The 25,703-nt window shown below is 37.8% G+C and overlaps 1 protein-coding gene across 12 annotated transcripts in view; it reads left to right on the top strand.

Annotated features, from left to right (window-relative positions):
* The window catches only part of FMR1 (fragile X messenger ribonucleoprotein 1), a 37,887-nt gene extending 13,031 nt beyond the window's left edge, over positions 1-24,856 (top strand). Inside the window, exons 3-17 of one of the 12 annotated variants that reach the window (XM_081792871.1) lie at positions 449-542; positions 3,073-3,144; positions 3,415-3,563; positions 4,244-4,337; positions 4,423-4,539; positions 6,742-6,912; positions 7,003-7,081; positions 10,686-10,795; positions 11,778-11,912; positions 12,453-12,515; positions 14,810-14,896; positions 17,397-17,592; positions 19,170-19,316; positions 20,027-20,109; positions 22,714-24,856. In XM_081792871.1, coding sequence (XP_081648997.1) covers positions 449-542; positions 3,073-3,144; positions 3,415-3,563; positions 4,244-4,337; positions 4,423-4,539; positions 6,742-6,912; positions 7,003-7,081; positions 10,686-10,795; positions 11,778-11,912; positions 12,453-12,515; positions 14,810-14,896; positions 17,397-17,592; positions 19,170-19,316; positions 20,027-20,109; positions 22,714-22,875 — 1,759 coding nt within the window. In that variant the 3' untranslated portion in view covers positions 22,876-24,856. Of the gene's footprint in view, positions 1-448; positions 543-3,072; positions 3,145-3,414; positions 3,564-4,243; positions 4,338-4,422; positions 4,540-6,741; positions 6,913-7,002; positions 7,082-10,685; positions 10,796-11,777; positions 11,913-12,452; positions 12,516-14,809; positions 14,897-17,396; positions 17,593-18,314; positions 19,317-20,026; positions 20,110-22,713 lie in introns of those variants that run through there. The other 11 variants (XM_081792870.1, XM_081792875.1, XM_081792876.1 and 8 more) reach the window with 11 other exon arrangements.
* The last annotated feature ends 847 nt before the right edge of the window (positions 24,857-25,703 follow it).

The raw sequence follows: 25,703 nt of genomic DNA, 5'->3' as shown, positions 1-25,703 counted from the left end.
GGACCAGTTCCTGTGGTCCTTAGAATGTGGTTAAAATTCCTTTGCAAGTAGAAGTATGGTGATGATGTTATTAACACTTACGTATACTAACATTTAATTTAAGCATCAAAAGAAATTGCTGTTGTGGCCTTGCATTTAGCACTCTTAGAGGTTGAAATTACTGGAAGAAAGACTTGTTTGGAAAATTGTAATGTTGATCTGTTGTGTTTAGAGGAGTATTCCAAGTAGAACTACGAGGCTGCTGTGCTGCATGCAGACTTTGTTGAAATGTCTCTACGTTGCCATTAGGCCCTACTCGGCAAAATACTGACTATTTTAAAAGCATTTGCTTCTTTACACTAGAAAAACGGAGGTTCACGTTTGGCCGAGAGTTGATGGCAGTGTGGTGGTCATTGTTTCCATTAAACCAGAAAGCGTGTAAAATAATTATGTGTTTGCTTATTTGCAGCTGGCAGCCAGAGAGGCAGATTCCATTCCATGATGTGAGATTCCCACCACCCGTAGGTTATAATAAAGATATAAATGAAAGTGACGAAGTTGAGGTAAGTTTCCCCTGCCTTTGAGGAGTGGGAGCGTTTAATTTGCCGGAGCCTTTTGCACCCCTTCTCTTTAACACTGTTTAAAACTACCTTGAAAATTACAGCTGCGATGGACGTGTGCTTTTGACAGCCGAGTTGAAACACTATGTGCTGCTTAACTGGCTGCTTGAGCAGCATTCGGGGCGCATCTTTAGAAGTCACCACTAATTTCCTTTGCCTGCTGGTACTTCTTTTGTCCCTTCCTTCAATCTCTGAATCTTTATTAAAATAATACATTGTTAGCTGACAACTTTGTCTCCATTTTAAGCAAAATGGATTAGGAAAATTAGTAGTACAAAGGAAAAAAAGTCATGCCTTGCCTTGTAGTAGAGCAGCATTCTAGAATTTCTTTAAGTAGCAGCGAATCCTCCCAGTGTATTATTAAAAGCCCATCTATGAGTTTTAGTATAAACACATATAGGGAAAAAATCTTTTCACTGAGCATGCTGTGAACCTTGTGTTCATGTGCCATTCATGTCTTTGACTAAAATGTGCTCTGGAGATATACCACGTTAACAAAAACATTGTGTTTATAATTTCTCTAGCCACTGAAAATGCTTTTGGGACTTAACAGCACTTGGAGTCTGCTTTATGTTGTAGTTAGTCTGTGTTGTTTCCTTCCTCCCTCTCACACCATTTTAAGCTGCTTCTCTTCGTTCTCTACCATGCCTTGTTAATACTTGCAACTTCGTGAATATTTGTGGTATGAAGGCAGCGGCTAAATAGACATTTATATACAGGTAAGGTAAAGTGTACTAGGTCCTTGAATTCTTATTTCCTGTGCCAGGTACAGGTGGTACACGAAAACTGAAGAGTCTCCTGCCTTTGAGGTTGCATTCTAGTCAGAGTAGCTAATAATTATGGCAGATTAAGTTCTAGAGAAAAAATTAAGAGGATGGAAGGTGATATGGGGCAATAATTTTACAGAATATTCAGGGAAGGTCTCTGGATGTCTAGGCCCATGTTCTTTTCTCCTTCTAAAGTGGAAATAGAATCAAGTACTATTTATTTGCCAAAAATGTACTCAGTATCTACCAGGTATAAGGAGCTGAGCTTGGTTTTGTGAGGTGTCCTAGTAGGAAACACTAACACCATCAGTACCTGAGGACCTTTAGCTGTCCACTTCCCCAGGAGATTACAAGCTTCCTGAAGGCTAGGACATTTGGTATCTCTGTATCAGAAGTGCTCTAATAAAGTTTAGAGGGACAAAGGAGACTTTTTTTTTTCCCAACTGAGTCACATGACAGGTGGTGACCAATAAGATACTGTAGCCTCATTGTGTTGCCCAACACTGATACATACCTGACTATATTGTATAACCATTAACTTAGGTTGTAAAAGGGACACAAGACCACTGGGTCTTTTCGTGTGTGTGTATAAGGAATGCTTGAAATAGTGATGGATTAAGGGAACTTTTCTCCCCAACTTAGTCACATGGCTCGTGGGGACCAATGAGGTGCTGTTCTCAGGATGACCTCACTGCATTATATAACAATTAACTGAGGTTATTCCTCTGGCTAGAGCAGAACTGTGAAGAAGTGATGGGGGCAAAAGAGAAAGGTAGGTTGAGTTAACTTGTCACTGCATTGTGTCACTGTTAAATTCAGTTGCAAAAGGGAGACGAGTTGGAGCCTTGAGTTACTCATTAGCCTTAGGCTCTATACCTCTCCTCACCTGTCCTCTCCTTCCTATCCCCCTCGTCCTCCCTGTTTGTTCCTTCTGCCTCTGAGTATTTGTCTTTCTCTCTTTTCATGTATACTGTGCTGTCTCTTTTCCTGTTAACCTTGATTTGCTAGTGTTATCACCAAAGCTTTCATGCTGCACATTGTAAGTGAACTTTGAGATCACTAGAGAGATGGGTTAGAAGAGCTATCCGGTATGTGAGAGCAGGAAAATGGTATCCAGAGGATTGCCAGCATGGAGTTGTCCAATTTTTGGAGTTCAGGGAGAGGGAGGGGACAGGAGACCAGAGAGTGACCCAGGTTCTGTTTGCTTCGGCCTCAGGAGACATGACTGCCAGGGTGGTATCCTTAGCGGGCTGAGTGGTCAGAGGCCTCACTCATTTAGTGACCATGCAGCCGGCAGCAGGCCAGGGCCAATAACTTCCAATCACTTAGGTACTTATTAGAGTAAAACAAAAACAAGTTTGTACATTTTTAGATACGTTTTTGTAGCTCACAAAGTATCCAAGGAAAGCATGCCCGGGTTTATGAACAGCCAGCTTTTCTTGAGTATTCATATGCAGAGAACTGATGATTACTGCCATAGAACAAAGAAAATAGGAAGGCGCTTTGTACAGGGCTTTCCCCAGTTAATCAAGTAGTTTCTGATTATGTATCTATGTCTAGATGTAAGGTTGCAGTCTACTTTGAGGCATAAAACATACGGGTTTGAAAGACACCTGGCTCATTTTAATAATTTTTTTCATTGTCTGATAATCTGTAGATTTCTGAATGTTAATTATGAAATAATCTATGTTGTAATTTTTGTGTAGGTTTATTCCAGAGCAAATGAAAAAGAGCCTTGCTGTTGGTGGTTAGCTAAAGTGAGGATGATAAAGGGTGAGGTAGGAAAATGCATATTTAAAATTTTTTATACTATTTTCCTTTTCTCAACTCATGTATTCTATTTCAGTGTGGATTTCTATTTTAAAGTGATATGTAACTTGTCATTTCATTAAAATGTTTTCTCCACATGTTCAGTATGTTTCATGTGTGTTAGTTGATCAAATACAATTTTTTCCCTCTAGAGAGCTTAAAGATAACTGAATTAGGTATAGCCTATTGTTCTTACTTCAAACATTATGACCAAGCATGACTTTATCTATTTCTCTCAGTTTTATGTAATAGAATATGCAGCATGTGATGCTACATACAATGAAATTGTCACAATCGAACGTCTACGATCAGTTAATCCCAACAAACCTGCCACAAAAGATACTTTTCATAAAATCAAACTGGACGTGCCAGAAGACTTACGACAAATGTAAGTTGGTATGCAAGAAATGCTGAGGACTTACAGGTGATATGCAATTAATTTAAAAGAATATAAAGTTTAAAATAATAGAATTCAAGTTTTAAATTCAGTGAACTTGGGGAAAAAATGGCTTGCATTTGTGTGTAAATTTTTGTGCTTTCCGATTCATATACATTTCCTTCTCGCCTGTAAGTTGGTCAGCAGTTTTTTCTTACAGAAAAGAAGCAACCAAACAAAATTGGGTACCCTGCAGCTATCCTCAAAAGTTTTCAACAGTTAACTCAAGAAAATTACTGACTAATCCTACATAACTGAAATAAGAAAGCTTGGCAGAGGAGAGTAACTCCCCTAAATAATGTCACCTTTGGTAATCTAAGACCACAATTAATCTCTTAAGAGCATAACTGGTGTTTTCCTTTCTCTAATCTCAAATGCTTGATTGGGCTGAGTATTACAGAGATGTACAGCAAAGGAACCTTTCTCTTTAATCTCAATTATTGGAGTGGACTAAGTATTTCAGAGATGTACGACAAAGGGGCTAAACTTTTAAATGGATACAGCATATTTTGCATGCATTATGTTTCCCATGATTTCACAGTTGTACTAGGTGCAAATCTCTGCTCGTATTTATGCTAGTAGTTGCTAATCCTACATCTTAGCTTCACAGTGGATATTCTTTTTATTTCTAGGTGTGCCAAAGAATCGGCACATAAGGACTTTAAAAAGGCAGTTGGTGCCTTTTCTGTAACTTACGATCCAGAGAATTATCAGCTTGTCATTTTGGTGAGTGTTTTTGACTTGGCTATTTTGGTATATTTCATTTGGAGTATTTGCTTTGATAATAATGGTATTGATTTATATCCGTTAGTCTATCAATGAAGTCACCTCAAAACGAGCACACATGCTAATTGACATGCACTTTCGGAGTCTGCGCACTAAGCTGTCTCTGATACTGAGGAATGAAGAAGCCAGTAAGCAGCTAGAGGTATGTGGCTTTCCCTAGCGCTGCTTGTAAGGCTATCTAGAAATGATAACTGTGGAGTCATAAAACTTGAATATGGGCAGGTTGTCCTTTATTTACTGTTTCTTAGCAATTCCCTATATTTTATATTTGGAAAAATTAAATTCTACAAAGCCTAATCATACTAAAGTTTTTCATGCCTGAGGCTTCAGAGTTAAGTAGCAGTTGATATATATTAAGGAACTTCTGGTCAACTCACTTTGTCTAGAAGTTCATCAAAGCTGCTAATAAAATGAGGCAATGCTTCTTCCATATAACATGTTATCATATAAGTACTAGAGAGTATTTAAATATCTAATCATATTCCTTTCATTATGTATGTTTATCTCTGTTTAAAAGGGTATAGAACTTCTTCATTCTAATTGGTTGTCACTCTTTAAAACTCCTGTCTTCAGATTCCTGCCAGAGGCTATTTCCCTAACTTACTATTGCGTCTCTTCAGGTGCATTTTATCTACTTTTATTAATCCTCCAGTAATTTCCATCACCATACATTTATTTTCATTGATAACTATCTAGTATTTCCATTCATTACCATAGAAACTAAATGGATTTTAATGTCCCAATTCGAGGTATTGTCAGATTCCAGAGTTCCTCATCATTATTCATTTCATTAGAGGGAAAACACCATGCAGTTAAAACAATAAAGAAAAAGAGTTCCAAATTGCATTTTAAGAGAGAAGGTAGTTAAGGCTGTATTCTTGTAAATAGCCTGTGAAACTTGCCACCTTCCCACTTGATGCCTGATTGCTGAACTCTTACAGGAGAGGAGACGTTCCTGTCTCCTCTTGCTACTTTGTTGTCCTTACGGCCATGGAGGTCTGTTTAATTGGTTTTTACTCTCATTCTTTATTAATGTCCCTGTGTTCACCCATTTGTGGTTTCTTTAGCAATTCTCTCATAACTTTTAGGCAAGAAAAGCCTCCTTATTTTCATTGTGAGTATTATGGAAAACATACTCCTGCCTCTTCTTAAACATCTAATTCTTCTTAAATGATCTGTTACGATACCTTTGGCTTACCATTTATCAGAAAATTATCAGTGAAAAGAATGAACCAGGACTCAGAAACAAGACTTCTTGAAAAGCCCTAGGAATATTTGATACATTTTGTTACTTTTAATCTACAAAATGGATATTATACTTTTAAAATTGTTTACAGTAGTTACACTCATACATTCAAGTTAGCAGGTACGTTGAATCCTGAGAAATTCGTGTGCATGCCTATCTTTCCTCACTACTAATATTAAAGAGATCCACGTATTCAGATACGAAATTTCCATTTTTCAACATGAGCCACTAATATGTTTGGTTTTCATTAATGGCATGCTAGAAATAAACATTAAATTTTGATAATGCTGTTTAAAGAGAGCAATTATCCACAAGTTTGGGGTCTCCGTGTAAGTTCAGTCATGACTGAAGATTTGAAAGAATTCATCATACTTGTGGATCCAGATCACAAGGTCTTACAGACTCTGATCTCTTTTTAGGTTGCACGTGCATATTGCAAGATAAGTTGTAAATCTTTGACATTCTACAATCATTTGATACAATTTTTTATGATTCTTTTCCTCAGGTTGGGGAGGTGGGGGTAGGAGAGTATTGTTTTAATGTCATCGCTTCATCAGAGGGATATCTAGACCACAGTATTTAATGATAAGTTACAGAAATGGTGCAGTTGCCAGGGAAAAAAAAGAACAAAAAAATATGTATATGTACTGATATCCTTCAATAAAAATGAAGTGAATACAATTTTCTGAAAAGATGTTAAAACATCTTTTTTTACTTAAATAACATTGAGTCTGTCAGATCTAGTGAGCTGGTTTTTATTTGGGAACATCTGATCTGCTTCTTAAGTATAACATGGTTGATGTCATTGGTTAACTAAGGCAGCCCTGCAAAAGGTTTTCAAAAGTTACCTTGGAAACTTGTCAACAAGCCCTTTGCTATTAACAAAAATCTCTCAGATGGCATTGACCTTCAGTAACCCAAAAAGTATTTATGCTGTTGCGGGGAGGGCGGGGTGGTTCTCAAACCTTGAAAGTTTACAACTGAAAGTAATTTATAGGCCCCTGATACGTAGAGTCAAGATAATTTACATGGCTGACCTAAATACAGTTGTCTTAATAGTTGATAAAGCATATTAATCAAATGTGCATTTCTCTTCAGAGTTCAAGGCAACTTGCCTCGAGGTTTCATGAGCAGTTTATCGTACGAGAAGATTTGATGGGTCTGGCTATTGGTACTCATGGTGCTAATATTCAGCAAGCTAGAAAGGTACCCGGGGTCACTGCTATCGATTTAGATGAAGATACCTGCACATTTCACATTTATGGAGAGGTAAAATTTTACTAAGTAGTTTTTTTCTAAAATAAACAATATTTCATGTGGCTCATCTTTTGTCTTAAATCTGTTCCCCTTTGCTGTTAGGATCAGGATGCAGTGAAAAAGGCTAGAAGCTTTCTGGAATTTGCTGAAGATGTAATACAGGTTCCAAGGAACTTAGTTGGTGAGTCAGAAATTACGTTGACATACACTACAAAAGCAACAGTTAAACAATTTAGTTATACCGATAGAATTCCATGTTCACCCACTTGGAGAGTCATTTAATTGAAGCTTTATCTTTGAAGTATGATCTGTTGTTACAGTGTACAGAAAACATTTGATAAATATGCTCAAAACTGAGAAGGTGTACAAAAGATACTGCTTTGCTAATTCAAACCTACTAGTGCCTGGAAGGATAAATTTTGCACAGCCTCTTCGGTGTGTATCTTCTATATCTTAAATATATTTCCTTAAAACAAATGATATTTGAGGACTTTACAATTTGGAGGAGATTGGTATTTGATCTCTGATGGGCTATGAAATGATGGCATTCTTAATTATCTCTGGGTTGAAGATCTGAATGTAGGTTACTTAAATCTAGTAAGTTGCAAAGCTAAAAGTAACTCCGAAGGTCTCCGGGGCTTTTTGCAACATTAACAGTAATTCTCCATTTGGGGTTTGAGTGCTATTGTTTGATTACTATCACCATCACAAGTACCAGCAAATACCAGAAACTCTTCACCAGTGCTCTCAAATGCTGCAGATGTCTTTAGCAGAACATAATCAAAATAAGGTGCAGTTTTTATCTAGAGCACTACCTACGTTTTTAATTTATACGTAAAATTGGGACATACTGCCTATACATTTTTTATTTTCTGAACTTGATATCACAACCGATTATAAAAAGCAATGCCAGGTCTTTGGAAAGTTTAAAAAAGTAGAAAATAAGGATTTCCTATGCATTTTGTTCTCATAGTTTCAGTCCTGCTTAGCCTGCTTTTATTTTTTGTCAGCATAGAATTATAAACATCTTCCTATGCCATTAAAAACACTGGGAATAATATTCTTCTCCTGAAGAAAATTTGTTAAAGGATAAAGACTGGTAAAGTTAATGCAGAATTATTAATTCAACTGTGTTGGACAGACAGCTAAAGAATGTGATGTTATTGAGATAACTTGGACACCAGTTTTATGGATAGCACTGTCCTGATTTCCTAAGAATAAGTAGGGTTTTTAATGATACTTCTTTTCCTTTTGTTTACAGTTTTTCAAGCAATTGCATACCTTTTGTAATTAGAAAAGTTCTCTTAAATTTAGGAATTCTTATAAAATATAGCCAATAGACTGCTTTTTCAATAATTACCAAACAAAAACTTAGGTGTGAGATTCATTGAAGTTCATTTGGGGAATGGCATGATGCCTGTAGGGGAAAGTTCTCAGGTGTTGGATTTAGATTTCGGTCCCTCCTTCACTTTTTGGTACCTATTTAACCTTATAACTAATTCAGCCCCCTTGACTCTTATTTTCCTTACCTCTAAAAATGTCATAATAGTGTCCACCTCACAGGGTTGCTTTGATAACTAAACAGGAAGTTGTAGGAAGAAAGCTAGAGATAGATATACATTACCTTATAAGGTCTGCACGTAGTAGGGAACTCTGTAAATATTACCTCTCATTGAGAACAATTCCATCCAGTTTAGTAGAGCAGAATTGTAGTAAGTTGTCAGTTGGTATTTGGAAATAACTGTGTGATGCAGAATTGCATTATCTGCTATTAAAAGTAGGTTCTACCTGTGGTCTTACCTAAAGAGAAGAGGGTCCCAGAACTGACCTTTCAACAGAAAGAAAGCCTGCTGAAGTATGATCAGCCTGGGTTTTGTTTAGTTTCTAGTGAGTACAATAAGACAGTTCTGTTTTAGAGATTGTCTACTACAATACTGGGAATGTTGAGAGTTTTCAGAAAGCATTTTTGTAAAAGATTTGGCCAGGCAGATCTTTAGGGAGATGTCTAATTAGTATTGAATGAGTTTTCTTGGAGTCACACTGTATATGATTTATGATCTCTATTTTTCACAAACTCTAGTATGTACACGGATTGTCAATTCTTTTCTGAAAATTTGCTTGTTTTTCACCCCACTTTGACAGTGAATTCGTTTAATTATTTTGTTAGCTATAGTTAACACACAATACTCAGGATGGTTAAGATATTAATAGCAACATGTGACAAACTCATTTTTCTTTCCTAACTCGTTTAGATATTTATTAAAATCAGCATTCATTCACGAAAATCCAAATTTTCTAGATTAAAAATGAACTGTGGGATGACTCCATACAACTTCTCTCTCCCCGCTCCCCCCCCCCCCACCTCTTTCATTTGAAGAGAAGAGAAGCAGAAATAATTGATGAAAGGACCTACCTATGTCAGGAATCCTGATTTAGTGTCAGTTTTGTTCCCTGACCACTGACCAATCAAAAGAGGTTATGAGGGTGAGTGAGGCTGCAAGATACGGCTAGAGGGCCAAGGTTATGCTGATCAGATGAACCACAAGATCCTACTGTGAGGCCTTTTCCCTAGGTTCTGATATCTAGGATTAACTCCAAGCAAATTTGGGCTTCCAGTTTTTCCCCTATTCCTGCCTTTGCTAAGGTGGTAGAGCAAGCACGTGATGGACCTGGCCAGTGTAGGGGTGCCTTAGGTGCCTTGGGAGGGCCGGCTCTTAGAATCCCAGGTAATTCACATGTCAAATTCTAAAACCAGTACTTCTTTTATTTGTAGTGTCTTGCTTTACACTAATGCATGCTGATGGCTACGAAAGCAGTCATTTCCCGGTTAAGGCTATGATTGATTCAGTTTTACAAAATGAGGGGAAGAGTGCCTGTTAATTACTGATATTTGACGTCTTTGGAGTTTTAACAGATGTTATTGAACAATAGTTAATCTCAAACTGGTTTAAGTTTTCTCATTGTGATTTTGAGTTATCTTAAAGTGTGACTTCCTAATCTTTCATTCTGTGACTAATAAAAGATGAAGAAATTGTACCTCACCTTTTAATATACTGATAAAATCTATGAGCGATGCACAGAAGTAATATCATGTTAACACATTGGCCTCAAGAATGTGCACTTCTTTTAGGTGTTTGTATAGCTGCTTAAATCACTTTGAGACTTGGAGTATCTTTTATAAATGTGCCATATGAAACTCTAAAAATATTTACCATGGGCAGAAAAGCAGATTTAAATCAGGTACAGATAGAACTGAAATTGTTGAATGAATAAGCAAATGTATTTTCTAGTATGGGTCCTTTCCCTTAATTCCTTTCACAGAATTTTGCAGAGTGATACATGCCACTGTAGCAAGTTTCAAGTATACCCTTTTATGCAAAATAGGACCCTATCTTTGAACTTCCTTAAAGATTCAAAATTACCCCATCAGTTCATGAGATGTAAATACCTCTGACACTTTACCAAAATAGTTTAAACAGTGACAAGTTAACGAAACAAACCAGTTGAACTCTTTTTGAAAAGAGTTTCTGTTTTGGTTCGCTTTTGAAATCTTACACTTTTTTAAGTTTATTTATTTAGAGAGAGCCGACATGGGGCTTGGACCCACGAGCCGGGAGATCGTGACCTGAACCGAAATCCAGAGTTGGATGTTCAACTGACTGAGCCACCCAGGCGCCCTGAAATCTTACAGTTTTATATATAATGTGATAGTTTACAGTGGAGAGTGCTTACTGGTTTGAGATCGATTGTAAAACCAAACATGAATTATTCACTTCTTCACTTAGGCAAAGTAATAGGAAAAAATGGAAAACTGATTCAGGAAATTGTGGACAAGTCAGGAGTCGTGAGGGTGAGAATTGAGGCTGAAAATGAGAAAAGTGTTCCCCAAGAAGAGGTATGTTGTAGTGCATGTGTTTCTAGTCTGTCTGATAAAAGGTTTCTTTTTAAGTGCATTTACTTTGAGAGAGAGAGAGAGAGAGAGAATGATCAGGGGAGGGGTAGAGAGAGAGTGAGAGTGAGAGAGAGAATCCCAAGCAGGCTTCTCACTGTCAGTACGGAGATCGACTCGGGGACTCAATCTCACAAACCACAAGACTATGACCTGAGCCAAAAGCAGGATGCTTAACCGACTGAGCCACCTAGGAGCGCTGTCTGATAAAAGTTTCTTAATGTTTTATTCAACATGTAAATTTGAGGCCTCTGTAATATGCACGTACTGGGAATGTAAGAATTCTGACAATTAACTATGCCAGTCATTGTCATAGTTGGAGAGTGACTTGGGACTAGTTACTTGAATCCCTTGAAATCTTCTTAATCTTTAAAATGGATGGTCATAAAATATGAAAAAAAAAAAAAAAAGAATATGAGGCACTTTTCAAATATTACTTAATGTTGCTGACAGAGACCAAGCTGGGACACTGGTTAGGTTTTCTGGCTTTCATCCTTTGGCTTTTTGAGTTTGTGTGTATGTGTGTTTATTTTGTGTGCTTTAAATTTTTATCTGGGCGTAGCATCTCTTCCCAGTCTTTAAATGTTATAATCCTCACTTTTACCTTCATGAATATATGCTTTTTGGTAAAAGTACTTGTGTGGGTTGGGGGAGGCAAGGACATACTCTTCTGTACAACAATACTGTTTGAAATCCCCCCAGATTGCCATAATTTTCGCATATTGTCGAATCTTCTTTTGTGAAAGGTTCTTTTACCTGATGCTAAATCTTTTGGGCGTTTTACTGCATAATACTTGCATTCTGTAATTTTTTCTGCCAAAAGTGTTTATGATAATTTATATTTGTAAAACATGGTCATTGATACAAAAATGGAGCTAAATACAGTCTTTTAAATTGGTCATTTTTTCCTTTTGTGTTTTTTACCAAGGAAATTATGCCACCAAATTCCCTACCTTCCAGTAACTCAAGGGTTGGACCTACTCCCTCAGAAGAAAAAAAACATATAGATATAAAGGAAAACAGCACTCATTTTTCTCAACCTAACAGTACAAAAGTCCAGAGGGTAAGAAATATTTATCACTTTGAATTATACTCAAAGTAATTTCTTTGACCCAGATGTCACAATTGGTGTTTTAGGTGTTTTCTCTGGTTAGGCTTATAAGGCTACGTCTGTTTTTTTTTTTTGTTTTTTGTTTTTTGTTTTTTGTTTTGTTTTTGAAATCCAAGTGCCAGCTTATATGAGAGATTACAAACCAAAGTGTTACCTACTTCTCAGTTTATTCACAGTGACAAATGTGATGCTATAAACATAAAATATGGGGTTACATTTAGTGATCACATTTTTCTTTTGAGGGTGGTCTTTCATTTTTTCATGCTGTATCTCTTGAGATTTTACAGGTTGTGGTAGCTCAAAATGTACCTTCTGTTAGATGCATTAGTTACTACTTAGAGCCATATTTTAGAAACTGGTTTTCAATATTTGAACTAACCTAACTGTTTAGAAATGGGTTTAGAAGTCCTACAGTGAAAGTCCTGCGTTCAGGCTTCTGTGTATCATTTGTTATAGTTAATGACATCACTTGCATTCCTTATACTGCTTTAGGTGTTAGTGGTTTCATCAATTGTAGCAGGGGAATCCCAGAAACCTGAACTCAAGGCTTGGCAGGTAGGAAAACATTCCTTGAAAAATACATTTTAATTTTATATTTCAATGTTTATGCCCCTTGTTAAGAGAGACTACAAATGATCATCAGGGTTGGGGGATGGTGGAAGAGTGTTTGGGGGTATGTTCATCCATTGCCCTGGGGTGAGAGCTCAAATTCCTTCCTGTTGCTTGTAAGGCCTTGCTTTGACGCCCACCTGTCCACTGTCACCTCTTATCGTTCCTCCCATTTGCCCTCCAGAGCGGCTTGGGCCATACTGAAGTAGAGTTCTCTGAACACTGTTCTCTCTCTCTATGCATTTGTTTCCTCTGCCAGAGCGCTCTTTCCCCTTCCAACTCGCCACCTTGCTTTGACCTTTTTCCTTGTGCAGCTTTCTTTTGTGTACTTGCCACAGGTCCCCTCCCTCCAGAGCCTTGCCCCCTTCTGTGTTCCAGTGTGTTCATCCCTCTCGCAGCACATACTACATAGACATTGACTGGTGAATCTCTTTGGCCACATCATGAGTTCCTTGAGGACAGGGCTCCCTAAGTGGCCAGAGAGACCTGTTTATGGGGAAAATGTTATGACTTACCAGAGATTAAAAGCAAAAATGCCATTTTATAAAGGGACATATAACCACAAGTGGATCGGATATTCCTCTCTGCTGGGGAGCCCAGTTCTTACGCCAGTCAGGGAGTCCCTTTCTCCGGGTGTCTATATTGAAGGCCACCATTGTGCTCTTGCCCATCTTTGTTTTAATTTACTATTCTGGTCCACTAGTGATGTGCTCAAATTAGAGTGGCACTTGGGTACAACAGTTTGGACATGGGGAAAAGGGAAAACGTTGTAAAATTATTTGCTGCAAAGTTGATCAGACTAAATCTGTGGCATAAGGTTTTAAGGTTTATTTTGGTCATACATGATCCAGAGGGAAGAGTGTAGCATTTCATTATATGACATTTTGGAAAATAATAAGATTTAACTGCTTCTGTAACGACATCAGTCGGGGAAAAAAACAGTCAAAAGTGTTTGTGAGGAAAGGAGATCTGATTCATAGTCCTGATTATTTCAGTAGTCTATGTGTTACTCAATGCAAACAAAAACCCATATGAAGCCCATGGGTCTTCTGTGGCACCTGACTCTTAGGTGATCGTTGCTACTAGGAAGCGGTGCCTTGCCTACCAAATGAAGGTCATTCTACAAGCAGTATTTCCTAATTGTTCAGTTTTGTTCCCCGTCAACAGCCAGGTTCATGTGGAAGGGAAAAGAAAAAAACCTGTTCCAGCCTCACATACATTTAAGATGCTGTCTACTGAGCAGGCAAGCAAAAGCAGTCACACCTATCAAATGAATGCTCTTTTTCAAAGAGTGATACTTACTAAAGAGACAGCGTCTTGGCTTTTCATACTTAGAAACTTTGCCTAGAAAATTATATCCTCGTCAAAGCCACCGTATGGTTTACTATAGTCATGTGTGAATATCAGCAATCATATGTATTTCTTCAGTAGTAAAATGAAGTATCGTCAAACTTTGAATGTCATAACTGCCAGGTATTAGTTTGCACGACACCTATAACTTGTGACTAGAAAAAATTTTTTTCTCATTTGTACTGATGGGCTAGCAGTATAAAATTTTAATATACTCCTTTTTAAAAATATATCTCTATATGAAAGTAGTACCATTGAGAAAAGATCAAATTTTCCATATGATTCTACCTTTTACTATTTTTAGAGTACAGTATTAAAATGGATCGAAATGCTAAAGTTTGTGCTCATCAATCTGCCCTCTGCCCCTCCCCATCCCACACAGAATAATTAGTTCCTTTTAATTTATTCTAATTCTTTTTGTTTGTGTTTTGTTGGTACTCTTGACTTGGTTAGCAAGATTGATTTAGTTTTTACTTCTGTGCCCTAGTATTTAACTTTGAATTTCTCTTTAAAGAATCTGATCTAGATAAAACCTGTAGTATATTAATTATTTTATTTTATTTTAAAGTATCTGTTTTGTTTATGCATCTCCTGTCAGAGCTTGTATACTTTGGAATTACATAATTTGTGATTTTGCCAACATTTAATAGTAGTCTTTAAAACACAATAATCTGTTGCACTCAAGAGGTTGCCATATTGATTTATCATTACAGTAGATGTGTAAAATATACCGACTACTTTTGTTTCTAGATGTTGCTTTATATTTTCAACAAACATTTACGTGCCTACTGTTTGTCAGGCCCTGTGCTAGGAATTTAGTCATTATTTGCATTTTTTCAGATTAATCCATTATTAATATTATAGGATCATTGTTGCCATTTATTTTTCAGGGTATGGTACCATTTGTTTTTGTGGGAACAAAGGACAGCATTGCTAATGCCACTGTTCTTCTGGATTATCACCTGAACTATTTAAAGGTGAGAACAAGAAGAATTTTAACTTCTGATCCTTTTGTGCTAACATATAAAAACTCCACAGTCTATCTTTCATCAGTGAAGGTTCATTCTAGCCTATACATTACAATGAATGACCTGTAAAAGGTAATAGAGAAAATACTCGCTTTGTTTTGCTTATTATATTATATTCTTTCTGAAAACAAAAGTCAGTTTTCTGTCATCATAAATCTAAGGACCGGTATCCCAGTTCTCAATGAATTCCCTTATTTCCCATTATTCTTCTGTTTAACCCTTACACTCAATTTAGATACTCCTGTACATAGCCTTTTCATTCAGTTGATCCTTTCTAGCCTTTGTGACTTTTTTCCAGGCTAAATTTTGTGTCTGTAACACTTGGCTTTGTTTGTCCCTTTTATGTCATTTATCAAGGAAATCCCAGTGTTTTATGAAGTCCTATGTTTAAACGTTTACCCCCTTGTATTTTTCTCTATGCTCCGTTATACAGAATGTAAACAATTTGTGTCTTGTTGATGCTCGTTGTAGTTAGTATTTGTACAGTTATGCCTCCTAGATTGCCAACTGGAAATCAGGAAGTAGGAGGCCACAAGGTATAGTGGAAAGAGCACTTTAATTGGCAGTGTAGTGATTTGCTTCTAGTCTGTCTTCTGCCATGAACTAGCTTATGTGACTTTAGGCAAGTCACCTCTCCCTATACCTGATGGTTTTTAAAATTTCTTTTGGCCTGAATGTTCTATAATTCAATGAAATGGAGTCTTACCCATGTCACTGTTCTAATTTCTTCTTTATATCCATATACATCAAAATTACAAGTGACTGGTACTAAATAGTATTTTAAAAATAATCTAACTTCCTATTTTATTTATGATGCTATCTTAACATTTTTGCTGATTTCTTGAAAGAAAGAAACAGTTTTGACTTGGATGCAAATAAGGAAGGAAAAAGTGCAATAGCTAGGCATTGCATTCCTCCTTCTGGTGGTCAGTTACTAATTGAAAATGGGAAGGTTTCATCCAGCAAGGTTTGCATGGGTAGGGTACCCCGTTGGTTTGCTTCTTTGTTTTTGTTTTAAAGTGTGTTTTATTTGTAATCTGTTGTATGTGTTTCTTCATATTCTTAGCTTACAGAATTCCAATGACCTGGAGAGTTAGGGTTGCACTGTAACCAATCCCTTGTTCTTTTGACTAATGTTCTTTTTTAGATCTTTTTACTTACTCTTCACAATTGAATATCTTTGGTTATCAGCAGCTGTCCTGTTGCCATTCTTTCCATCACCAGATCTTCCCTTGATTGGGCCTGGCATCTCTCACCAAAAGGTGACTGCTTTGCCCCAGTGGGATAACCTGGACCACCATTCTGTTTTGCAAGATACACCCACCCATTCCATGAGCTATAACTATACTCTTGGAGTAAGCCACTCACGCAGTCTCTCCTTTGCTCAGGTCCTTCGTAAAACAGAAATTCTGGTTCAGAGCACAGATCAAACTATCTGCCCTTTCCTTTCCAGAAGCTTCCACAAGCAAGATTAAGAACTTAGCTTAACACAGGGGCTTATCCAGTGACTGTCCACGTAGACAGTCCCTGTGATGGCCTGTGCTTTACTCAGACACCCGGTACCACTAGAGTTACAGATCCAGTTCCCTAAAGCCAGTAAAGGAGATGTGTATGGGTAGATTGAAGGACAAGGGTTAGAATTGGGACTTTATCTGGATATGACAGAACCCAGCATATCCGAAGCCCTGTGTGTAATGGTCTGTCAGTGGACCCCGGGTGTATATTTTGATCGACATCAATACTGTTCATTGTAGTCGTTCTAGCAGGGCTGCAGTCTTTAAGAGGTTTCAAGGCATGATGTTAAGACCGAACTTGTTTGGTCAGCTCTTAAATAGTCGTCCCCCCGCCCACCATATAAGGCATGTGAGCATTTTTCAGTTCATTGGAAATAACTTTTCCTTAATTGTACAATTGCATCCAAAGATGTACCATAGGATATTTTCTTTGAAAGCAGACGATAGCTCAAACTCAGTGCTTCATAAATTAAGATATTAACTGGCAAATATATTTCAATTAAGATTATTTACAGTGTGTGATTTTTAAGGTTAGCTGGGTAAGCCTTAACTGTCATTTGCCTGTATTTTAGAGTTGCTTTATTCGATATCCTGTCATCAAGAAGTCCCCAAACTAGCGTATCTGTGCGTTAAGAGATTCTATTGGATTGTAGTGCCAAATCAAACAACGTCAAATTCTATTCAGTAGAATTTTAATGCTGAGTATTTTTGTTATATCTCTAATCATGATCATCAATAATCTGTTATCTATAGTAATTTTTCTTTGTAAGGAGACCATTCAATTTCCTGATAATTCTGTGTAACAGTGTTTACTATAAATTTAGAGCTGAAATTGAAATATTTCCAGTATATTTTTTTATCTGATGAAAAGGAGAAAGGTATTATTAAGTAAAATGTCAAATTATTTTTACTGTTATCTTGTATATTTTAAATAGGAAGTAGACCAGTTGCGTTTGGAGAGATTACAAATTGATGAGCAGTTGCGACAGATTGGAGCTAGTTCTAGACCACCACCAAATCGTACAGATAAGGAAAAAGGCTATGTGACTGATGATGGTCAAGGAATGGGTCGAGGTAGTAGACCTTACAGAAATAGGGGGCACGGCAGACGCGGTCCTGGATATACTTCAGGTACAAACTAAGCATTTTACTCAGTAACTTTATCTGTTCCTAGACTTAATAGCTGCTAATCTCTAATATTCATTAGAACCCCATTATAACGGTTTCTCACTACATGGTTTCCAATTCACAGTGGGTCAAATTGTGTTGCAAGAGACCTAGACTTAAAAACTGATGATACCACACACAGTTTACAGGGCAGGTGTGAGTTCTGTCCACGTTCTGACTGGGGATAAATCTGCTTTAAGCCCTTGTGTGTTGATGACTTTCTTAAGGCCTTTCCTGATTTTATTACTGTATAGCCAAAATTTTTTTCATTTGTGTACTGTGGCTCATTTTTTGTCAGGCATGTGCTGGTCATACTTGCTGGATGGACTGTGTAAATCAGGGCTCTGCATCCTATGGCTCATAAGGGGATTTTGAGTGTCATGGCCAAAGTCAGCCCTAGGCACAGTCAAGAAGCAGGCAGAGTTTCTCTTTGCCTTCCCAGCTCTTCTGTCAGTGCTTCTTTCTTCTCTCCCAGTACCTTTCACTGAACAACACTGTCCCCACCTGCCAGTGCCTACTGTCTTTCTTGCTCAACTGTGTATCTACTATGTAACTTGCTAATAATGGTATAAGGTATAATCCATCTCACAAATATTTGCATTTCAAAAAGGAACTCTTTAAGATGGAAAAGCCTTCAAGATCCACAGGAAAGAAGCTATAATGGTGAAGCTATAATTGGTCATTAGCTCCAACAGAGGAAGAGAGAGAGGTAGTAGAGTTGATATTCTGGAGTGGGGGAGAGAGACACCTACTCCTAAGGCCAACCTTGAACCTAACCCCTAACCCCTCTCCCAACAGTGTGTTCTTTTTGCTGTTGGAGTCCCACCTCACCGTGGAGCTCTTTTCCCCCACTCCCATCCCCTATATCATTAACCCACCCCTCACGCATAATGAGTTTATCTTAATAATGCCTTTATTAATGATAAATTATTCCAGTGGGAGTGGGAGGGAAGGTTGTGGACCAGGTGAGCACATCCCCCTTGAGCTAAGTTCAACCCCTGATTCCACAAAAGACCCTTCCCTGAGACAGTTGCCATGGTGGTCTTTGCCACCCTCTCAGAGGTGAGCAAAATGTATGCATTCCCCTCTGTCCCTGGGCCAAACCTTGTTAAAAGGAACTCTCTTTATAGAGGTTTTGCTTATCAAGGTATTGCATTTAACTGTTGTAGACAACTTTTCCTCCAGAGAGCGCAGATGTTTAAAGGAGCACAGCTGTTTAATGATGTGGCATACTCAGGTTTGAACTTAGATGGTTAATAAAATACCTTTTATTCTTCTTAACGAGAACCAAAAATGTTTAAAACCAAAATTACGTCAAACATTGTGAAACCCTTCATTTTGAATTTAAGATAATTAGTTTTACAAAATGGAAGGTGATCATACTCTTTGGGCTTATAAATTTGGGAAGAGTATTGGATTACCCCTGAAACGTCTCTGGAAGCTTCTGTTAACCTAACTTTTTTTTTTAAGTCGGACAACGGTATATAACTTTTAACTCTCGATAGGAACTAATTCTGAAGCATCAAATGCTTCTGAAACAGAATCTGACCACAGAGATGAACTCAGTGATTGGTCATTAGCTCCAACAGAGGAAGAGAGGGAGAACTTTCTGCGCAGAGGAGACGGTCGACGGCGTGGTGGTGGAGGAAGAGGACAGGGAGGAAGAGGACGCGGAGGTGGCTTCAAAGGTACAGAGGTTTCCATTTCCTTTCTTGTAATTTTTTTTCATTTATTTATTTCGAGAGGGAGACGCGGCCAGGGTGGGGCAGAGAGAAAGAGGGAGAAAGGATCCCGAGCAGGCTCCACGGTGTCAGCACAGAGCCCGATGCGGAGCTCAACCCACGAACTACAAGATCATGACCTGAGCTGAAACCAAGTCAGACGCTCAACTGATGGAGCCACCCAGACTCCTCAGTTTTCATTTCTTAATAAATAAAGGTGAATTGTCACAACTGTCTGAAGTTCTGTGAGAAACCTTGCTGATTCAAGGACGTGTCACTGAAACCCCATTTCTCCTGTTTTGTACTACTGGTCACCTGATGAAAGGCTCAGCAGTGATCGACAGAACATTAGACAGCCTTCCTATGGCTTGGGTGGCATAAATATACGAACAAACACTGGTAACTAGTTCAGCTTCTTTGGGGATTCTACACATAACATCTGATCGTTAGCACTGGTTGACCAATAACACAGTGGATGCAGAATTGTAATGCCTTTGAAATATCGTCTCCTGGGTAGCATGCTAGATTTCTAAGCATTGTGTGGCTGGAATCACTAGGTTGTTGATTATATATTTTCGATTCCGGGGTCTGAATAAGTTGAGAACATAGGGATAAAGAACTTCCAATAAGCATGCCAAAGTCAGTAACTGTTGATCCTTTTGAAAATGACCCTATAGGAAACGACGATCACTCCCGAACCGATAATCGCCCGCGTAATCCAAGAGAGGCTAAAGGAAGAACAGGAGATGGATCCCTCCAGGTAAAGCTGTGCGTCTCTTTACCTCTAAATTATTTGAATTGCTGCAGTTTGACATGTAGAAGTTGGTTTTGCTTGATTTTTAAACATGTTCAAAAGTTGCAATACTGGTACACGTGAAGTGTTTTCCTTTCAACATCACAACTGTGGGCAATCTTAGATCTTTGTGACAAGTGTTCAAAGAAGATTTCTCTAGAGAATATGCAGTCTTCAGCATTTGTGAAGACTTTGAGAGCCCATTAGGACCACATTACCACATTGGTGGTTCCTCCCAATTCCCCTGAGCAAAGGAACATCCTGGAATGTAATGAGAGAGAAACCCAGGCAAGCCCTGTGGATCCCTCCTCCCCTGAGGTGCAGGGCTAGGGGGTCCTCTCTAGAAAGTGAGGAAAAGAAGGTGTCTGTCTCCTAGGTAATAATCGTGACAGACAGGGCTGATCATGTTCAGCTAGTACATGCTGAATCTGTCAGCTGCTTGTTCATAGCCAGTCTCTATCCTGAGAATCCCACCTCAGTGGGTCATCACCTACGCTGAACCCATTGTTAAATAATTTTTAAAATTACCCGAGCTTGTCTGGCACCGTTCCTGAGTGCTTTGTGTGTGTGTTATCTCCTTCAATCTTACAGCAGCCCCCTGAGGTAGTTTCATTTGTCTATTCTATAGGCGAGTAAACTTGAAGCTTAGAAAGATTCGGTCCTTTGCCAAGAGGTCCCATAGTTAGCGTACAGTGGAGTGATATTTGAACCCTGGTGTCTGATTTCCAGAACCCATATTCTCCTCTACTTCTTTAACTCCTAATTCATCTTTTTTTTTTTAAGTTTGTTTATTTATTTTGAGAGAGACTGAGACAGCACCCAGCAGGGTAAGGGCAGAGAGAGAGGGAGAGAGAAAACCCCAAGCAGGCTCTGCACTGTCAGCACAGAACCTGACGTCAGGCATGAACTCACGAACCGTGGGATCATGACCTGAGCCGAAACTGAGAGTCGAATGCTCAACTGACTGAGCCACTCAGATGCCCACTTTAACTCTTAATTCTTAATCCAAGTAGTTACGGTTCCTTATTGACTACGGATTGGTTTGGGAGCAACACCCAAAATTAGTGAGATGCTTTTTAACAGCAGAAACTTCTTGACAGAATAAGACCTAAGTAGGTGTTAACTGTTGGCAAGTACTTAAGGAGCAGCGTAGAAAAGACCTTAGGCCTAGATAAAGAGGTTGCTGGAATACTGTACATACATGGGCTTTACAAAGATGTAAGGCATTTATGTGCCAATCTTGTCATTACCCACTTAAAGTGACATGTTGGATGAAGTTGGCAATCTGATCGTATGAGTTGAAAAGGGTGCATATTCATAATTATACTTCAGAGTAAAACAGAGCATCAAATAAAAAGGTTGCATTTTTGTGTAGGGGAATAGATCCAAATCAAAGCACTAAACCCTTGACAACCAAACACTTCAAAATATACACTGAGGGGCGCCTGGGTGGTTCCGTCGGTTAAGCGTCTGACTTCGGCTCAGGTCATGATCTCACGGTTTGTGGGTTCGAGCCCGGAGTTGGGCTCTCTGCTGTCAGCACAGAGCTTGCTTGGGATGCTCTGTCTTCCTCGCTCTGCCCCTCCCCAATGCTCGAGTGTGCGCGTGTGCTCGCTCGCTCACGTGCACGCGCTCTCTCTCATAAATAAACATTAAAAAAATACACACCGTAACCAACAGTTAAATGCACTTTGAAATTACGGCAAGCCATTCTGACATATGTAGCATTTGCACTTGAAACAGATCGATATTTCTAGTTGTTTTAAGCCCATTGGTCAATATTATCTTCTTTTTATATAGCATCTGGAATTCTGTTAGCAGTGTTTTAAGTGTTCCGTGTTGCTACTTAAACTGTTATACAAATCTTAGAATATCATTTCTGAATTACCCTCCTCTTTACACGCATCTTGGGAGTCCAGTCCTTCCACGCGTTAGTGTTATCAAATTTCCCTGTACCGTTACTATTCTTCAGACAGAGTTCAAATTGTACGATCATCTGCCCTGCCTTACTGAACAAGCTATAAGAAACCAACACAGATTTTTCTACCGTAAGACAGTGGGAGCCTCAGTAGAGAAAGTTGATCAGACCCATGGTAGATAATTAAGGTGTAAACTAAGGCTAGTTACCACCTTCGTTGAGTTCTGCCCTTGGTAAAGGTGAAATAGGAAGGCATCACTTTGTGTCCCTCTTGGGTTCCACAAACCCATTCTTTTGAACTCTGGTATTATAAGTATGTATTATCGTAATTGGTAATAGTAATTCATTTTAATTATTTCTTTCTCACTGTTTTCTTCTGCTTAGAAGAAGACACGGTAGGATTGTGAGTTTTTGTCTAACTTTGGACGCAGTGAGATGACCAGTGTGTTCCAGTTAAAGAAGAAGAGTGTTTTAAAATCATAAACTAAATAAAGCTCCTACCTGACCTTAATTTCTTGCACTTCTTCTATTCTCACCCACATTTCCCCTTTTAACACGTGGAACTTACACTTCAGGCTTAAATTTCTTGTCAGGCCAATTACAGATTACAATAGGATATGGTCTGTGTATATAACAACTATAACTTGTTTTAGATCAGAGTTGACTGCAATAATGAAAGGAGTGTCCACACTAAAACATTACAGAATACCTCCAGTGAAGGTAATCGGCTGCGCACGGGTAAAGACCGTAACCAGAAGAAGGAAAAGCCAGACAACGTGGATGGTCAGCAACCGCTTGTGAATGGAGTACCCTAAACTGCATCATTCTGAAGTTACATTTCCTATACCATTTCCATAACTCTTATTCCATATTAGAAAACTTTGTTAGGCCAAAGACAAATAGTAGGCAAGATGGCACAGGGCATGAAATGAACACAAATTCTGTTAAGAATCTTATTATTTTTTTTTTTTTGGTATTGGCCATAAGCAACAATTTCCAGATTTGCACAAAAAGATACCTTGAAATTTTGAAACGTTGCTTTTAAGTATACTTCAGCACTTCAGGGCAGGATTTTAGTTTGGTTTATTTTTTAAAGTACTGAGCAGTGATTTTTTTTTTGTTAATTTGGACCATTTTCCTGCATTGGGTGAGAACTCGCCAGTACATTTCAGTTTTTCAGAATAAATAGCTTTTTTGGTAATCACTTCCGTTTTCAATCTCCTATAGAAGTCCATGAAATACTATGTCATTTCATGTCCTGTGTCAGTTTATGTTTGGTCCACTTTTCCAGTATTTTAGTGGACCCTGAGATGTGTGTGATGTGACGTTTGTCATTTTCATTAGCAAAAAAAAAAAAAAAAAAAAAAAAAAAAGTTGTATGATCTGTGCCTTTTTTATATCTTGGCAGGTAGGAATATTATATTTGGATGCAGAGTTCAGGGAAGATAAGTTGGAAACACTAAATGTTAAAGATGTAGCAAACCCTGTCAAACATTAGTACTTTATAGAAGAATGCATGCTTTCCATATTTTTTTCCTTACAGAAACATCAGGTTAGGCAGTATAAAGAATAGAACTTGTTTCTGTTTTTGTTTTGTTGCACTGAAGTTTGACAAATAGTGTTATTGAGAGGGATGTGTAATTTTTCTGTATAGACAGGAGAAGAAATAACTATCTTTTCATTTGAGAGGCTAAAATGTTTTCAGCTAGGAACAAATCTTCCTGGTCGAAAGGTAGTAGGATATGCCTGCTCTTTGGCCTGATGACCAATTTTACCTTAGCCTTTTTATTTTGTCCTCCCCAAGTTTTGTGAAGTTTTTCATATTTTAATTTCAAGCTTATTTGGGGGAGAACAGGAAGGTCATTTTCGTGTGTGCATAATAATCCTGTGAAGTACAGGTACTTTGTCTAAGAAACATTGGAAGCAGGTTAAATGTTTGTAAACTTTGAGATATTAGGTCTAATGTATAAGAGGATTTGGAAAGCAGACTAGAATTGGTTAACAAATACTTTTCTTTAGTTTTTTTTTTTTCTTTTGTTTTTTGATGTGTTGGGTTTTGGTTGTTTTTGAGTCATTTTTATGAATGAAATTTACTGAGGAAAAATACGTGAAGGACCTTCACTCTTAAGATGTTATATTTTTCTTAAAAAATAACTCCAAGTAGGGGTACCACTGAATCTGTACAGAGCCGTGCAAACCGAAGTTCTGCCTCTGATGTCTTTTGTGAGTTTGTTTCTTTGAATTTTCATTTTACAGTTACTTTTCCTTGCATACAAATAAGCATATAAAATGGCAACAAACTGCACATGAGTTCAAGAATATTAAAAAGTCTTTTAAAAGTATTGCCAAACATTAATGTTGATTTTTAGTTATTTATTCTGGGAATGTATAGTATTTGAAAACAGAAATTGGTACCTTGCACACATCATCTGTAAGCTGTTTGGTTTAAAATACTGTAGATAATTAACCAAGGTAGAATGACCTTGTAATGTAACTGCTCTTGGGCAATATTCTCTGTACATATTAGCGACAACAGATTGGATTTTATGTTGACATTTGTTTGGTTATAGTGCAATATATTTTGTATGCAAGCAGTTTCAATAAAGTTTGATCTTCCTCTGCTAAATTGATGTTGATGCAATCCTTACAAATGATTGCTTTTAAAATTTTAAGATAGGAAAAGAAATCTATAGAAAGTGTTGTTACAAAATGTAACTGTTACCACTGGAAGTTTCACATGTCATAGGAAGTTAGCTGTTCTCTACCAACATTCAAGAACTTGATCTTGTTCAATAAGGTGGAAAAAAAATCAAAATGGTACAAAAGCACATTGTGCCATTACAATATGCACTAAGTCTCTTTTTTACAAAGGCTGAATTCAGCAAGGCGCTAACTTGCTTAAATGTGAATTAACTAACTTCTATAACTGTAATTTGATTCACATGTTTTCAAATGGAGTTGGAGTTGATTCGTATTACAATATTTGTGTGCTAAACGTGTATGTTTTTCAGTTCTAAGTCCTGATGTTTTTAAAATCTTATTAAAGTTTCAAAAATCTGAAGATTGTTTATCTAGATGTAAATTTTTATTAAAAAGTTGCACTTATGAAAAAGCAAAAAATTAGTCTGACAGATGTTTGCTCCTGGTCTTAAATTTCTAAATATAACAAAACTTAGCACTGTCGGGGCGGGGGGAGTTATTTATCATGCAAAGCATATATGCCTTGCAAATAATGTTTTATGTGCCCTTAAAAGGCAGAAGCATGGCTATTGGAAAATGGTTCTCCATATTCCCAGTTAAAGATTTCAACACATTAATTACATAGGGTACCACCAAACCATATTAAACACATACTCCTGTCTGTGCACGCATAAATATATCCTTCCACTTGGGAAATACTAAATGTGTCTATGTCGTTTAAGAAAGAAAGCAAAACTTTGGATGTCAGTATCTCCATAATAAATGACAGGTTTGTAGGTAGAATGTGCCTGAATTGCCTATTATGGTCACTTCAAAAAACTGGCACAGCCTAGAAAATAGGGTAGAAGTGGAGAGGTGATAGAGTCAAATCCAAAAATGATTTAATAATGCAGGACAGTGCCTACAGTGATGTCCTGCCTCTCCCCCTCACCCCCCGCTCCCC

The sequence above is a fragment of the Panthera onca genome, chromosome X (assembly GCF_046562875.1).
Source record: "Panthera onca isolate mPanOnc1 chromosome X, mPanOnc1 haplotype 2, whole genome shotgun sequence".
In the NCBI taxonomy this organism is placed as follows: domain Eukaryota; kingdom Metazoa; phylum Chordata; class Mammalia; order Carnivora; family Felidae; genus Panthera; species Panthera onca.
Note: the sequence above shows the minus strand (reverse complement) of the source record. Positions and strands in the feature narration are given on the sequence as shown.